General features: G+C 34.3%; 2 protein-coding genes across 3 annotated transcripts; one reads left to right on the top strand and one right to left on the bottom strand.

Annotated features, from left to right (window-relative positions):
* Positions 1-738: 738 nt before the first annotated feature.
* Positions 739-11,717, bottom strand: LOC104598036 (Amino acid kinase family protein). 2 transcript variants are annotated; one of them, XM_010259909.3, is made up of 12 exons: positions 11,559-11,717; positions 11,213-11,434; positions 10,768-10,865; positions 9,420-9,462; positions 4,956-5,017; positions 4,764-4,820; positions 3,282-3,317; positions 3,102-3,179; positions 1,697-1,763; positions 1,465-1,527; positions 1,158-1,261; positions 739-1,053 (listed from the first exon to the last, which is right to left on the bottom strand). In XM_010259909.3, exons 1-12 carry the CDS (start codon positions 11,632-11,634, stop codon positions 958-960), a joined length of 1,002 nt encoding a protein of 333 aa, XP_010258211.1. In that variant the 5' UTR covers positions 11,635-11,717; the 3' UTR covers positions 739-957. The 2 variants fall into 2 exon arrangements, with proteins under 2 accessions (XP_010258211.1, XP_010258212.1); XM_010259910.2 differs by having other exon boundaries at positions 1,020-1,073.
* Positions 11,718-11,852: 135 nt separating this feature from the next.
* Positions 11,853-16,612, top strand: LOC104598037 (glutamate NMDA receptor subunit epsilon-1, putative (DUF3598)). Its single transcript, XM_010259912.2, has 7 exons — positions 11,853-12,292; positions 12,414-12,508; positions 13,253-13,370; positions 13,539-13,657; positions 14,980-15,166; positions 15,358-15,501; positions 16,133-16,612. The coding sequence occupies exons 1-7, from the start codon at positions 12,014-12,016 to the stop codon at positions 16,421-16,423; spliced, it is 1,233 nt and encodes a 410-aa protein (XP_010258214.1). The 5' UTR covers positions 11,853-12,013; the 3' UTR covers positions 16,424-16,612.
* Positions 16,613-16,899: the final 287 nt, after the last annotated feature.

The raw sequence follows: 16,899 nt of genomic DNA, 5'->3' as shown, positions 1-16,899 counted from the left end.
TAAAGGGTGTTTGCCTACTGGAATTACTCCATACAAGTTACAATGGAGTTCATACGGGATATTGCAGGTTTATAGCCTTGGAAATTGCAAAATAGCTACCAGCTTGGGAAGTTTGCTTTAAAGGGTCAGTGGGTTTAGCAGAAGCCCTCTTACGAGTCAACACTGGATATGACCAAGCATATTTTTGGGTTTGGCTATTACCCATGCCCAATGAAAATTTCACAATTCATACTAATATGATTGGGTAATCGTAGCCAAATTGTAACCAATATGGCCAAAGAATCCTGTAGCTTTAAGAGAATAGGTTTTTAATGCAGATCCAATCCTTACAAAAAAGAGTTGAACAAGTTACTGGATTCGGAACAAGAAATTTAAACAAGGACGGTGTCCCGTGTCTTTATCTTTCTTAAAAACGAATGATCATTGTAGAGGCTGCTTCAGAATTTCATGTGTTTACAAGTTACAATCTTTAGAAGGGTTCTCAAAGAATATGGATGAGAAATCTGTATTTGCTGGCTTCATATAATGCTGTTTATATGTGTCTCTGTTTCCGTGTGCTATTGGTTGACGAATAGCCTCTCAAGAGGGAACTTAAAACTCTTAAAGTTTTGTTTGGTTTGGTAGAAAATAAAAGAGCTATAAGTTCTTAAGGAATTTCACAAAATGTTTTCAGAACTTTCCTTTTTTTTCGCTTATTTTATATCAAACCAAACATAGCTTAATTGTGGAACTGGTAGATGGGGAAAAGAAGCATCATAGATCCCAAATTGTCTTTAAAAAAGTTCAAAAAAAAAAAAAAATCCACAGGTCACTACACAATCTTTGAGCCAAGCATCTTTCCTGGCAAACATGTTTGTAATCACTTTGAACATCCTTTTCGATAAGCAACTTTTGGAACATAAATATCTCTCATATTTTGCATGGGATCTTCAAAATCAGGCTGGTGGAGTGGTGGCTCTATTTTGAAGATCGGATGACAGTCCCAAGCCAATCATCAGGAACGTGGCCTCTCACCTCTCCCTTTAAGGCTCTTAAAGAGTGCTCTGTTGCAGCCTGTGCATCAATGACAAAGCCTAGTAATACCTCTACATTGAAATTATGAGATGATAATAATATGTTTGAAAAAAAATATGAGATCATAATATGTTTGAAACCACCTTCACAATGTATACATCAATTCCAAGCTTTGCTATCATTGCAGCTTCTGATATCTTGGTCACCATCCCTCCTGTTGTATCATGGGCTGCAACTGTTATTTCAACTGTCAATACAAAGAAAATGAATATTGAGCAATTAGCTGGCTGGCAAACTTGTTCTTGTTTAGGAAGTAGTAAATACTTCAGGTTAAGATACATCACTGATAATAAAGTCCAGAATCCCAATAGGGATGATCCATCTTTTTAATAGCAAACTCGCACAAAAACCACATTCAAAACATGGAAGTCAGAGTATCTTTTCACTGACCTTCCTTATTCATGCCTTCTAGTGTTGGTTTAATTATAGACCAGCTCCCATCTTCATCTACAGCTGTAACAGTTGAAAGGTCAGTTCTTCATATGAGAGCTGAACCTGATAGTGAGTATTTAGTCTATAGAACTATATATAGGTGCAGCAGAAACCCTAAGTAACCTCCTAAACATTTAATTAAGTAGAATAAGTATGGTGAAACAGAAAGTGAAACATTAAATGTGCTTACCAATCTCCTGTAGAAGTATAGCATTGGGATCTGTAGGTGGACGGTCATATACTCCCAAAACATCTGTCTTTATTCCATATGATATAGGAAAGTACACAGGAAATTCCATCTTGTATACAGTAGAATATAAAGGACATGTGATAATCAAAAACAGGAATTGAGAAACTGACTCTGATATATCCGTTCTATTTTTTAAACTTTTTAGTAATCATTCTATTTTTTAACTGAAAAATATACTTTTTATGGGAGTATGAGGTAAAATAAATTGAATAAATTCATCATCATCATCTAAGCCTTATCCTACCTATATGGGGCCAGCTACATGAATTCTGTTTAGTACCATATCCATTGTTAAATTATGAGTTCTTAAGCCATTTCTTACTACTTCAACCAATTCCCTTCTTGGTCTGCCCCTAGCCCTTCTAGCCCCTTCAACTTGCAAGTTGCAAGTTGCAACAGCTGGCTTCTTCCTGGTCTAGGTACATGGTGCATAAGTTTTTTCTAGGAGATCACTACATATGAGAGCTGATGGCAGTTTCAGATCCATTTGGCCAATTGTCCTGATTGTTAACAAAGTTGATGTGATTTTTTTTTGGAGGGTACAGAAGGTGACTTCTGGTTGGCAAGGAGAAATAAAAGTAACATTAACACGAAAAAATATATTTTCCCCGTCATACAGAAGAAAGATGACCAACGGGGTAGCTGCAGTTAATCTTTATGCTCAGAGAACTCAAGAGCTGCTTGAAAATTCTCTTGCTTTTTCTGTAATTGATCTAATGGCAGGTTCCTATCAGGAGCCCAGCAGAATTAAATCAGCTTGCCATGGATCTACACCAATCAGAAAGTTGTATACATTTACTCTACATGAAAGGCAGTCAATAAAGAAATGAAGGTCCATATCTCACCTTCCTGATGAAGGTGTGATTTGATCAAAATCTGTGCTACAACCAGCAGGAACTTTACCAGCTGAGCCAGCTGAAACCTTCCTGGTTGTACACATTGGATTGAGGGATTTGGAATGAGCTAAAACTTTTTATTTGGCTCATTTGCCTAGGGGGAAAAATGTGTACAACTAGGACAGGCCATTAATGTGTCAGATGCATTATGGTTATTGATAATAAAATGTGTTGGGTATTCAAGTATTTTGGAATGGCAATCTTGTTAGCTATCTTTGATAATTATTTCTAAAATTATAATGTGTAACTTATTCATCTAGAAACAATTAAAATCATATACTTATTCTCTTGTATACTTGTACAGAATAATATTCATACAATGTAAAAATGCAGATGCATGCCCTTACTGGATTTACTAAGTTAAGCAGAAATATAGTAAAAAATAAATGACAAAATTGTAGTCAAGTTACATATACATAAAGAATTATATGGCTAAATAGAGTGGATACAAGAAAAACAACATATTCAGGCTTCAATAGTTCTGCAAGATGGCGTATGATCACATCACCACTCAATATGGTGCAACCCTGTTTGATCAAGTGGTCCAATCATCAGTGGTAAATAATGCTAAGTCTTGTCACTGACAAGAAAAACATAACTCACAAAAAATATACTCAGATAAACCTGACCTGCGACTCATCAATCACAGCATCGCCATGCAAAACCTAAACAAACAATGAACTGTGTATGATATATTAGAGATACTTAGATTCACATTTTAAGATCTAAACAACTATAGATGGCAAGAAAAATAAAAGATGCAATTTGAGAAGCATAATCCCATACCGTCTAGAACCATTTTACAGATTTTCCTTGATTTAGTAAGCCAAAGCATACTGTTTTTTTTTTTTTTTTGGGGGGGGGGGTGTTACAGATGATAAATCCTGAGGACATGGACAGAAAGAAATACAAACCTAAATTGAATTACAAGAGTAATTAAACCTGCTTGACAATGTTTCGAATAAGTTTCTTAGAAAAAAGAGGATCTCAGTCAAATCCCTCAAAATGGGCAATTAAATCTAGGGTATAATGAAAATCTTATACCATGTAATTTGTGTAGCCTACCCTCAATTGAGCACAATGACTGCATGATTCTAACCACTCAATCAACCTCTCATCCATTGTGGTCATTGCTTATTGAAACCCTAGGAAATGATCACGAAAGGAAATATATCAACCAATTTCTTGATGCTTGACCCCTTTAGATATGCTATCAACGGTATTTTTTTTTGAAAAGGTAAGGTAAAAATTTTATTGATGATAGAGAAAAGAGTTACAACAGAAACCCAGCGGAATACACTGGGAAGACAAACAGCTTACAAAAACCAAATAGAGTGAGATTCAAGAAGCTGAAAATTAAGAATTTAAGCCCCTAACATGGACTTGTTTGGGCTTGCCTCGAGGGGCGTGGCACAAAGGCGGCTCGTAGAATCAGGAATGTAATATGTTTTACATCACATTAGCTACTTGAAGTAATGCAATTGAGGAAAAAAAGAGATTGTGGGTTTTATATGGTTGATTCTATTTTTTAAAATTTCATTTGAATATGTTTTACATGTTATATTTATGTATTTTAATTTTAGATAATAGGTTTTATAAAACATTAATTTTAAAATTTAAGTATATTTTTATTAATATTATGTTTAATATTTTTTTGCAGTTTTTTACATTTTCTGACATTTTTTTAGCATTTTTTTTTGGTATTTTTGCGCCTTGCTTCAAAAAGGCGCATGCCTTGCCTTGTGCCTTGTGCTTTTAAAACACTGAATGAAAGTTACCGTTTCTAATAAAGGAACATGTTTTTCCTCTTCTGTTCCTTTCTCTGATAACATGTAACCTACAACTGAAGATGCTTAACCAAATAAGCTGTGGGTCTGGAAAGCTATGTAAAAGCAAAATATTGTTACAATATTTTAGTTCCCTTCAGTTTAAATAGATTATCATAACATTAATGTATATAAGAATGGAAAAACTAAGTCGTACACTACTTCATAAATCATAATTCATCAAACTATAGATTACTACAAATGTTCACATTGTGGAAAGTAAAACATCTAAAAAGGACTAATGACACATCAAAAAAAGATCTAAGCAACAAGTTCCAAACTTACAGGGACAAAACCAGAGTTGATAGCCTTTACCACCTGAGATATGTCAGCGTGAGCCATCTGTCAGAAATACACAAAAGAAAGCCTGAATTGTCTGGGTCTGGAGCTAGAAATAAAAACCTAATGAATGAAAACAATCAAGACATTTGGTGCAAATAATATTATAAGAGACAAGTTCTTCTGAATGCTTCTAACATGTCTTTCACAAGTGGACCATCCACAAGCAAATGGTGATATTCCAACAGATGGGATTCCCTCTGCAAAACCAGAATAGAAATCTGTTAGAAAGACTCTGACTTATAATTCCAACATATGCCTACCATTCTGAAATTTGAAAATATGTGGATGAAGACCAAATAATGGCACAATTTCCATGAGTAACTTGGTAATTGAAACTTGCTAATCCTATTAACTTTTTTTCAGAAAAACAGTTTCATAATGTGAAATATCACAAAAGCTTGTGAATGCCTGTTGATGAAACATGGGAATGGATGATGATCTATGAACTTAAATCCAGACTACCCCTTCCAAGTCCCCAGATAGCCATCAATGTGTGCATATACCATGATACCATCTATGAACTTGTCACACACATTTTGTACATATCAGAAGGTTCTCACCATGAAAATCCAGCTCAAATAAACATAGAAAAGATCAAGCAAGAATTTGTAACTCACAATGTTGGGATAGCGAAATCATTTCATTTGGACAAATTACATTGTAGGTCATAATTATGTGTACTATATGCAAATAAATGAGTAGGGACAACTTTTTATCCTCTTCTGAGAGATGGAAATATTTCTCAAACTAATTGGTCAAAAATCAAAATAGTTATCACCAAGACCATAAAGCAATTAAAACCCACCCACAGAATTGAAAAATAAGACTATCAAACAAGAGTAGTACCATGGATCGCCAAAAATGGAGATTGTTATGCAGATTTTTGAAAATTTATTCAAGACAATTGCAGCACAACTGAACTGACTTAGCCCAGTTGCCAACAAAATAATGATGGGAGCCTAACATAGACCAGCCACTTTAAAAGATGGTTTTGTTTAGTGTAAACAGGGTTCCATCGCCCTTGTAAAATAATGAAACTTTTTAGCTTCTTGACTTCTTCATAGGGTAGGACTTTTTTATTTAATTTTTTTTTCCTTTGAATGATAAAGCATTTTAATTTCTATAGTTGGGCAACTAGCCGACTAGACAATGCCTAGCTAACAAGGTGCCTATGGAAGGTCATCTTACTAAAGTGCCTAGCTATTTTGTACATGTTGTGATATGAAATTTTTTTATACACTTCTTTTTGAAATTATAATAATCTATACTATATATAAGAGTGTGAATGCAGTGTGAAACTTTTTTTGGACTAAAATTACCCTCTATTTCTTTGTTTGAGAAAGGGTATAAAGTTCATTTTATTATAGTTTTAATGCCAGTTTTAATGGCTAGTGTAATGACCATATTTGTGTATTTAATCCATCTCTAATTGTAAACGTTGAAAATGTAACTTCAATTATTACTTTCCACCTCATTTAATCCCCTCTCATTAAGTCTTATACTTAAGGTATTAAATCTCATTTTCTCTTATTAAATCCTATATTTTTAAGTTATTTTTCACTAATAAATGCTACTAATTAGATCTATGTCAATATTTTTAACAATATAAACTCATTGTAAAATTGATCTAAAAACAAAACCATTCTTTATCCAAGTGGTGGCTAAGCAATTCAACCATCCAAATCAAGTTGATCAACCTTATGAAGTCATAGTTAGGTAATAAACTTTTTAAAGTAGAAATAAATATAGAAATTTACAAAAAAATGTAGAAAAAATTAGACACATTTATGATATTTTTATTACTCAAATTAGAAAAATAAGTGTAATAAACAAGATTTATTTTTATTCATAATGAAAATGAAATACATAATTTATAACTGAGCAAAAATGAAATATAAAAAATAATTATAAAAAGTTTAACTTTTGAGTCAAATGTGTTAAGCTTTAATGTCATAAATAAATAATAAAAATTAATAAAATATAAAAATAAAAAATGAAAAAAATACATAAATTTTGTAAAAAAAAAATTCAGGCACATGCATAATATCATGTATTTATCATATTAAACAAAATGTAAGTGTGACATCAGAATTGTTTGTACACACAAAAATACAAAAAAAAATTATAGAAAAAATTGAACACATCTATAATTCTATATTTACATTATTATTAAAAATATGAATAAGATTGTGGAACTTTATTTTGACTAAAATCATGGTTTTAAAAAACCGACCCAGAAACGAAATTGCTTTGGCTTCTGGTTTCCGAGTCAGGGGGTTAAACCGTCCAGTTTGAGCGAGTCAAACTGGTAAGATGTAGAATATAATGTAACATTTTATATTGACCGTTAGATTAGGATTAAGTTAAAGTCCACTGTCTATATACATTATTATGAGAGGGGAGTATAAGACTTTGAGAAGGAGGTGACTGGTTAAAGCTGAGAAATTAAGAAAGAGAGAGAGAGAGAGAAGGAAGAAGAAGAAGAAGGAAGCATCGTTAGTGATTGTCATTGTTGCATAACCATTTTGCCTTGAGAAGGAAGCGTCGCCAGAGGTGGTTGTCACCATGTTTACCAATCATTGTTGCATAACCATTTTGCCTTGAGAAGAAGAAGAAGAAGCCATTGGCGGCTATCTCCATGTTCATCATCATCGCCACTACAACACCATTTTCCCTCTTCTTACATCTTTCTCATCTCTTTAAATCTCTCTCAAATCCCAGATCGTTTGCTTCATTAGTGACTTGTGTTTCTCAAATTTTAATACAAGATCGGTGTTTAATCTTTCATCTCTTGCATTGATTTTTCAATTTCTTCATTAGAGTTGCAATTTTTTTGTTGTTACAACTTAAAAAGAGTCACAGAAATGAGAAAACTCAAAATCAAAATAAAAAAACTAAAAACCCTAACTAATTTTGGCCATTTGGGAATAATTGAACAAGATTATGAGATATGAAAGTTTTTATTTTATTTTATTTATTTTCTAAATTCTATTTTAAAATAAATAAAAAATTTGGAATTAGTTTGAAAGCAACCTAAGAACCATTAGTCGGGTCAAACATTTTAATGGTTAAACCGTTCGGGTCAGTAGTTCTCTGACCATTTAAACATTTTTTTTTTGTAAAATAGCGGTTCAAGGCCAAAATGAAACTAGTGACTTGACTGGTTCCCGGGCCAAAATGGTTCAACCGTTCGGTCTGGTCTGATTTCTAATGCAATGACTAAAATACTCATTTTTGAATTTAATTCAATTAATTTAGTCCCTATTTAATTGTAATGACTAAATTGTAAATTGAACTGCTACTTTTCGCTTCATTCCCTCTATTTAAACCTTACATTTTTTTGATAAATGAACAAAAGAAAAAAGATACACCAAAAAGATAAAACACTACAAACATAAGAGCCTAGCCAAGCAGGTAGGCATGTCAATGATACTTGAAACTTTATAGTTCAATTTGATTATCACATATTTGGATGAGGTGTTTATGTAATCAGATTTGAACTTTGCAATATTGATTAATAATAAAAACAAAAAAAATATAAAACAAAAAATAAAAAATACATAAAGTTTATAGAAATTTTTGGATATATTATTACTATAATTATCATCATCTAGAATTGCCACGTGCAAAGCATGTGCACACTTACTAGTAAATACATATGATTAAACTAAACTTTTTTATCAATAATAGAATTGTTTCATTAGATAATTAAGAATAAGTACAAAGGTGTGGGGAGATAAACTCTCTTAACACACCCCAAAAAATAAAAAGAAAATTACAGTACAACCCAAAAAGACTGACCCCTTCCCACAACTTGTTTGGCTAATGTATCTGCAAATGAATTGGCACTCCTCTTAACCCACTGCAATCTCACTTCCATACCCTGAGTCAGCCCCTTGAAGGATTTTCATTCATTTAGATATGGCCACATACCCTCATCCTCCTTCCCTAACCAACCTAACATCACTTTTGAGTCTCTTTCGATGATCAATCTGTTAATACTTAATTCCTAAGCCCTTTTGCACCCTCCACCACAGCCATAACCTCAGCCCGGGGTGAGTCCCCAATTCCAATCAAGCCTGAAAACAAAGCAATGACTACACCCTCCTCTGTCATGAAATTAAGTGTTGTTTATTTTTATTGTTTATATACATGAACTAAATTATTCATTTTGTGTGTTTATATACTAGTTTCTCTTTATTGTTTTTTATTTGCTAGGGTTTAATCAACACATGTTCATGTATGCTGTCTTGAACCCTCAAAAATTTCAAAACCTGAACCGATAAGCAAGGAAGAACATAAAATTTTCTCAGATGCTTTTCTTTCTTTCTTCTTTTAATTCTCATGAATATGTTGATTTTCTATATTTTAATAAAAAATTATGCTTTTCGTGAAGATTATATATAGTGAACAATGGTTGCAGGCTGCTATGGAACCTAGAGAATCTTAAAAAATAAAATAAATAAATCTGTAACCTAGTTTGACTAGGAACCCTCCCCTTGCCTAGCCTTGCATTGGTGCCTTGAAAACTATGCAGAACAAATTAATAAAACTCAAAGAAAAAAAATAGAAAAGAAAAACCAATAGCATAATGAATACCTCTGGCTAGCGATCTCACAATTTCAATATTGAGTGTTGTAACCTGAAACAAATGAAACAAACAAAATGGTAAACAATCACAAGATCCTAATTTCATCTCACAATTTCAATATGAGACTCTGATTAATAAGTAAATTAATGACTTACACTTGCTTTTTCAATATTTATCCATCCCAAAGACAACTTATAATATCATAAAAGAACGAAGGGAACTTCTAATTTCATCTGGAGATGTTAAAAGAAACCTTCTTAAAGCAGTTAGCAGGAACTCATTCTCATAGAAGACCAAAATAATAAACAAGCAACAAGATTTCTCCATTCAATATTTACAAAACCTAAATAGCCACCAGGAGTTTGTGGATCAGATGTCAACAGATAAACAAAGCTAGAAATTGTATGAAATATAACGTTGGAGGATTTGCGGATAGAACAAAAAAGTACTGGACAGCCAAAATAATGGTGATAAATAAAACAACATGATGTATAGATAGTTCAGATCCTAAGAGAGAGGATTGAATAGTTCTAGTGCCTCCTCTTGCAATGCATGGCTGGTATTCCACCTAAATGTTTTGAGGTTAAAGAAGTTTCTTATATCCTTGGTCTCCCCACCAAGAAAAGTAAAATAAAATCAGCACTTACAAAACCTGAATAGCCACCAGGAGTCCATGGAGCAGATGTCAAAAGATAAACAAAGCTACCAATTGTATGAAATATGATGTTGGAGAACTTGCAGATGGAATACAAAAGTACTGGAGTGCCAAAATAACAGTGATAAATAAAACGAAGCATATTAATACATTACAATGAAAGTCTTGATGTATAGAGTACACTCTGGCAACATGATGTATAGAGAGTTTGGAAATCATTGTTTGGGGGAGATTGAATTGTTCTAGTGTCTCTTCTTGCAATGCATAATTGGTATTCCACCTAAAAATGTTTAGAGGTTGAAGAAGTTTTTTATATCCCCAGTCCCCCATCGCCAAGTAGAAATAAAACAAAATCAGCATTTTTTTGGTAATGGATAAAGTTCAGCATTGAATTTTTTGTCGTAAATACTTCAATTCCATGAACAAGCAAATAGCTTGATAACTTACATAAGTATCCCCAATAGTACTTGAAATAGTAACTTAAGTGTTTTCTATAGTCTTATACCTCCAAATAAATTTAGTTTGACAGTGTACAAGGCAAATACACTAAGCATAGTCCACACATGAGAATCAATGCTATGAAACTTTGCACCCGCTACAGCATTAGAGAATGCATAGAATGAAATTTTAGAATTTAACAGAAATGAATATTAAACAAGATGAGGAACAAAAAAGCATTAGCAAGGAGCATCAAATCTTACAGAAATACGGGTAGCCACGAAGCCAGCCTTGACAAGAGGGAGATGCAATCCTCCCTTGTGGACCGCCGACCTACTTGCTTGAAAATGACCAAACGAACCTGCATCGAACAACTGATAAAGATCAATACATCGAGATGCCAGAGCTGTAACAAAGAGCCACTTCCTTAGTAGACACCAATTCCAAGCAGAAGCCAAAACTATCCCTAATACTTGTGACATTAAGGCTCAGTTTGGTAGGAGTACAAATACAAATATGTACTCTGCAAATACATACAAAATAATATAAAATACAAGGTTTTGCACTCTACAAATTTGTATTTGTACTCCTTCCAAACTGAGCCTAAACAAATGAACTCGATGAATCTATTTATCCAATCCGAAACTCTAGCTCCATCATGGTGTAAATACAAGCATCCAATCGCATCAATCTTAAAGAAAACTTAACCTGCTCCATGAACAACAAGAAAATTGCTGTAGTCTGGCAAAGCTGGATCTTCGAATTCGACAGAAATTTCTGAAGTCCCAGGTCGCTTGCTCCAATCCATCCCAAAAGACTTTAATGGAGGAGGACTTGAGATCATTGCGTGTCTCAATTGTGAAGAAACAGTTCCAAGATTTTCTTCATTTATCTTCTCTATTTCGTTTTTGCAAGTAATTGCAGCACCACCTGAAATACGTAACGGATTAAAAAGACTTGTAACTTGTAAGCATATCTGGAATTCGGAAAAAAAAAATCACTGTTCAGTCAACAGTGGACTTAACAAAAAGAGCGATGGAGAGTTTGCAAATACCGAGTTTCACGATGCAACAGAGCGGTTTGATTGTGGTAACGTCGGAGGAGGAGCTGATTTGCTGCTTCGTTTCCATTACAAATCTGAGCTCGAGTGACCGGAGAGTGGCGCTTTAGTTACAGTTTATACACACTCGCGCACACCCTCCGCGTTTTCTTTTGTTAATAGGTGGCTAGTAGCCTAGAAATTCGGATTCGCACGTGAGAGGGATTGGGATCATTGATGGGACAGGTGTCTCTCCCTGAGAGGACAACAAAGGGGTACATAGTGAGAGCCTGAGAGACAGACAAGCCCATCCCGTTTCAGTTTTCACTCGTCGAAAATTTTTTATCAACAGTCCACAGATTGACACGATATCCCTTCTATCCGTTGGATACTTAGATTGGTGCTCTCTTTCTGATGTCTTCCCGTTGGATAAGGCGTCAAGAAGACAATAACTGGTTTTCCAGCCGGAGATGAAATTACCAGTCATGGCGGCCATTTCTTCCATTTCAGTGGCCCCAATGACCAAAACCCCAGTTTCAAATCTTACTCCAAAATTTTACGTGAACTTCTCGACATCCAAGTCATTTCTTCGCTCAAGTTCCTCGTTTCGGAGACCTCGAATTCAAGCAGTGAAACCATCGTCCTTCGTATCAGAAGAACAACACAAACGAGATGAAGAATCCATGAGTATTGACAACCTGCATCGTTTTATTGCGCTGAACTTGGGCAACTGGAACGGATCCTTCTATGTCAGTGTGAACAGTTCTATTATTTCCTCTCTTTTCTCGAATTTTGTTTCCCGCTTCCTTCTTTTTCTTTAATCTAGGTTTCGTAATGTGAACCTATTCGTTCTTTGTTTTAATATTTCAGCAATTTGATCCTTACGGAAATTTGTTGCAAAAAGTGACTACGAGACTTGCAGTGAGCTCCTATGGCGAAGATGAGCTGATTAGTTTAATTCAAACGTAAGCTTATTTCTTATAGTAGGTCCCCTCCACGAGCTTCTCATGCAATTCGTTATATATATAGGAGCATGTAATCGTTGGTTATGACTAGCTAAGAGGCAATATATTCCAGTTTTATCATCTTCTTCATTTTTATCCCTGGAATATTTTACGAGAACATGCAATTTAGTCATTGATGAACAGATAGCTCCTATTTGAAACATTCTCGAGTTCCAGAGGGGCTCTATACTTGTGAAGTCAACATATAGAAGTTCTGCCAATGCTATGAATCAAACTTATATTGTAAACGTATTCCATTTCCTGATGGCTTTCTTATTTGGATTTTATAAGATTCGGGTTTTACAGCGCGATGTCAGGTTTGTAATTCTCAAGTGACCTGTTGATATTATTGTATTGGGTGATCTTTTCTCTCAAACCTTGTGACTGTTTCACCATCATAGTTTTGGAGACTTTTTTTTTTTTTTAACTGCAGGTTGAGTATAGTTAATTATCAGAGCAGAGTAGGGTTCAACTTTTTCAAGTTTGAGTTCATTTTCATGGATTATGAATTTCATATTCTTGAATTAGTTAACCATGGAAAGTCAATATCTCAACACCCTTTTTTTAATGGCGAAAAGCCGAAAATGTTAGATTGAAGTTTTGATGCTTTATGAGTTCATAGGGGATATATCGAAGGTATGATTTGCTTTCATGTATTGTTTTACTATTACCTGAAATATTTTATGCTGTGTTTGACATATGTAGGCTATACATAAAACAGCCTTCTTCAAGTGCTTCAACTTCGGGATATGATTCTGAACCTGAATGGGCAGAGTACAAAATCAAAGAAACTAATATGTTTACTGTGGACAATTATCAGCAGGTAATATTAGTGTTTTCTACTTTGAAGTTGCAAAGTTTAATCTCTCAGTTTCCTAGTCCAGAAAAATAGCTCTTTCTTTTTGATGGGGTTTTGTGAAGAGAAAAGAGCTTATAGCTTATTTGTGATCCCATTGTTTTCTTTTGAATATCTATTGTGGTTAGCCTGCAGATTGGATTTTTCCCCAAAGAGAGGGCATTTTCTCTAAGGTATCAGACAGCTGGAATGTTGGAGACTGTACTAAGGCAAGGGATTCTTGGTGAAGATGATATTGGTGAAGAATCACCCAAGTGAGTGCTCTATGTTAGGAAATTAACTTTACTTTGATTTCCAATTGGGAATCTTTACCATTGGATGTCACTAGATTAGGAATTATAGAATAATCTATTTATTGTCAGGTTTTATAGGTCTTTAGAACTAAATGAACACAACTAAGGAAATTTGTGCTTCTTTAGTAGATTATGTTTTGTGCTCTGCCATGGGCCTAATCTATGATATGTGTCCATGGACACAAACTTCATCCTTTTGATATGAGTGTGTCAGACATGGCAATCCCCCAAAATCAAGCAATGTGGAGTGTGGACATGGCTATAGATTATGTCTTTACACATGCATGTAAGTCAGCATATACAAATCCATGTGCTTATGCATTTTGCATTTTACCAAATTGAAGAAAAGAATAAATGTATCAGGCCATAAACAAACTGCATATGGAAAGCCTTATCCACATTACAAGTTGTTGTGTCAACAAATGTCCAACATTCCAGAAATCTACAGGGGGAAGTATCCCACATACCATAGGCCCTAATGCAGGTGGAGTTGAGCTTCAAATCCAAGAAGATAAAACAATATGTTGATTATATCTTGTGTTAATTTATCCTGTAAGTTATCCGAATTGTTCAATATGATGATTATATCTTGTGTTAACTTCCCATTTATTCAATAAATGGCCATTACCTGCCAGCTATCCAAGGTCTTGGACATGGACCTAGCCTCTGATATTTTTAGCACAAAAATGTCTAAGTTGAGACATCAATTGAGTGGATTATATTGATCTTGTTTGCCACAGACATAATAAATATGAGTCAGTATTAGTAACTAGCAACCCCCTTTCACCTTCAATAATATCTAGATGATGTAATTTTGAAGTTGTAGGCCCTGTTTGTTTTCACATAAAATGCAGGAAAAAGAACAGTTTCCTAAACATTGCTATTTTATGGTGTTTAGTTGCACATAAAATGGATATGGAAAATAAATATTTTCCATAGAATGAGTACTAATTATATGGAAACCACATTCCTTCTAATTATTCATGTCATTTTCCAAACTGAGACTGGTCCTCTTTATACATATATTGCAACACTCATGTATATCTCAACTATTCAGTTAAGTGAAACACCAGGATAATTAGGAAGATGATTTATTCTCTCATAGAACTACATTTTCCAAGGAAATCATTCATCTTCCTTCATGTTATGTGCAACCAGAAACAGCCTTGATGTACTTAACCACCCTAGTCTCTTAGATTATCAAGTTATGCTTGATGTGCAAAGTTTCTTTGCTTAGGAACTTGAATTATCTCAAGGTGTTGGCATTGACTCCCATGATGCAGAAATCTAAAGCTACCCTCACAACGACCTTCTGTTGTCTGCGAGAATTGCCTATATTCACAGGAGAAAGATATGCGAGCAAGAGTTTTCCATATCCTGGATCCAAAAGGTGTTCTTGAAATGCTGCTTGTCTTCCTTGAAGAAAGAGGAAACGAGTTGACTCTTCCTTCTTCTCTAGACAATGCTAAGGTAATTAAATCCACCTAACTTTAACTAACCATGAAATGCTGAAGTACTTCTAAAGTCATTTAACATCCAGTAATTAACGTGATTTTCTTTTCTTTAACACTGTTAGATTTGAATGGGTTAGGCTGCTGTAAACATCTTCATAGTGTTTTATGTGAGATCTGTCATTGGTTATTTCCCTATTTTATTTGCAGAATAGCACAAATAGGATACAACCATTTCTTGGTAGGTGGAAAGGACATTCTATAACTAAACGCAGTGGTGTTTATGGAGCAACAATTGTAGAAGCTGATACAATTGCTTTGCTTGAAATTGATGACAATGGTCAGCTAATTCAGGTTTGTGTCAATGTGCACCACTTGATCCTCCTTTACATCCATTGTGATTTGTCAAAGCAGTTCAATTTTCAATTAGGTTGGAGAAATTTGGCCATAAATTTTTGAAGCAATGAAAATGCGTCTTGGATGGTTAAAAAGTGGCTTGACAGAACTGCCACTAATGTTGCCTGATGATTTATTGCCTGAATATAATATAACACTGGCTTAGTTAAATGCTCATGTTAGGAAAAAAGAACAGTTTTCTTTCCAAAATGTTGCTTCCCATAAATATTCCATGTAGTGTACTGGTGTCTTCTACAGTCTTTTATTTGTTATTAACATGAAATGTGTACTGGTTTTGCTCATACTTCCCATTCATTTTTAGTAAAACTCAAAATAAATTTGTTGCTTTTACAAGTTACAACTTCTGAAAAAGGAGATCTCAACTTGAGAATTGCTCTTTTGGATCATTGACAAGGATAAACAAAAGCTCCAATGCTAAACTTAAAAGTAGCAAATTCACCAATGTTTGAAGCTTGGATACAAATTCAGATGAGCTCTATGAAATAGTACTGACATTTTTTTTTAGATCCATCTTATATGCACTATTTCCTTTAGGGGAATTGATCTTTGACACAAGTTTCTCATCCAGGATATTACTTCAACATCTGATGGAGGTGATGTTGCTACCACTGTCCATTGGACTGGCCACTTATTGGATAACCTGATTACATTTGATGGAGGCTATCAGATGACCTTGTTGCCTGGAGGTATGTACATGGGGTGCCCATGTGATGTGGCAAAGAGTGTGGCAGAATTAAAGTCGTTCCATCTGGAGTTCTGTTGGCTGGAGTCCCCTGGCAGGAGACAGAGACTTGTACGTACCTATGATATTGAGGGTTTGGCAGTGTCTTCGACGTACATTCTTGAGACACAACTATAAGATGATACATACATGCTATAGTTGCATATAAAGATTTAGAAATCTTTAATTTTCCGTATAGCCTAGCAGTCTCTAATTTTTGTTTCTCTGTTGTAGTTTAAAGAAAACTTCTTATCATTTTAATATTCTTCATTTATCATTTCTTGTAATACAGCCTTTTTTAATGAATAAAAATCCATATTTTACTTATAGGGGACTAGGCTGATGTATGATGTGATATATTGCTGTTAATGGTGTGACATGAAATTAATACTTTCTCAAACACCTATGTGATTCTAGCTTTTGTGAGAGTTGAGAGTGAGACGTCTTAATTGTCCTACTTTCTACTTCTTCTCGCATATGTTTTGCTTTTTTATACTTACTCTCTTGAAACAGCTGACCACACCTGTTGATCTACCACCCTTCCTCGAACCCAGAAAAATAAGTTCCTTTTGCATGCAGTAACTTTGGGAAGGCTTGAGGAGAAAAGGAGGAGG

Source organism: Nelumbo nucifera, chromosome 4 (genome assembly GCF_055504915.1).
Source record: "Nelumbo nucifera cultivar China Antique chromosome 4, China Antique-T2T, whole genome shotgun sequence".
Classification (NCBI taxonomy): Eukaryota; Viridiplantae; Streptophyta; class Magnoliopsida; order Proteales; family Nelumbonaceae; genus Nelumbo; species Nelumbo nucifera.
The sequence above is the reverse complement of the archived record's forward strand: the minus strand, read 5'-3'. Positions and strand labels throughout refer to the sequence as shown.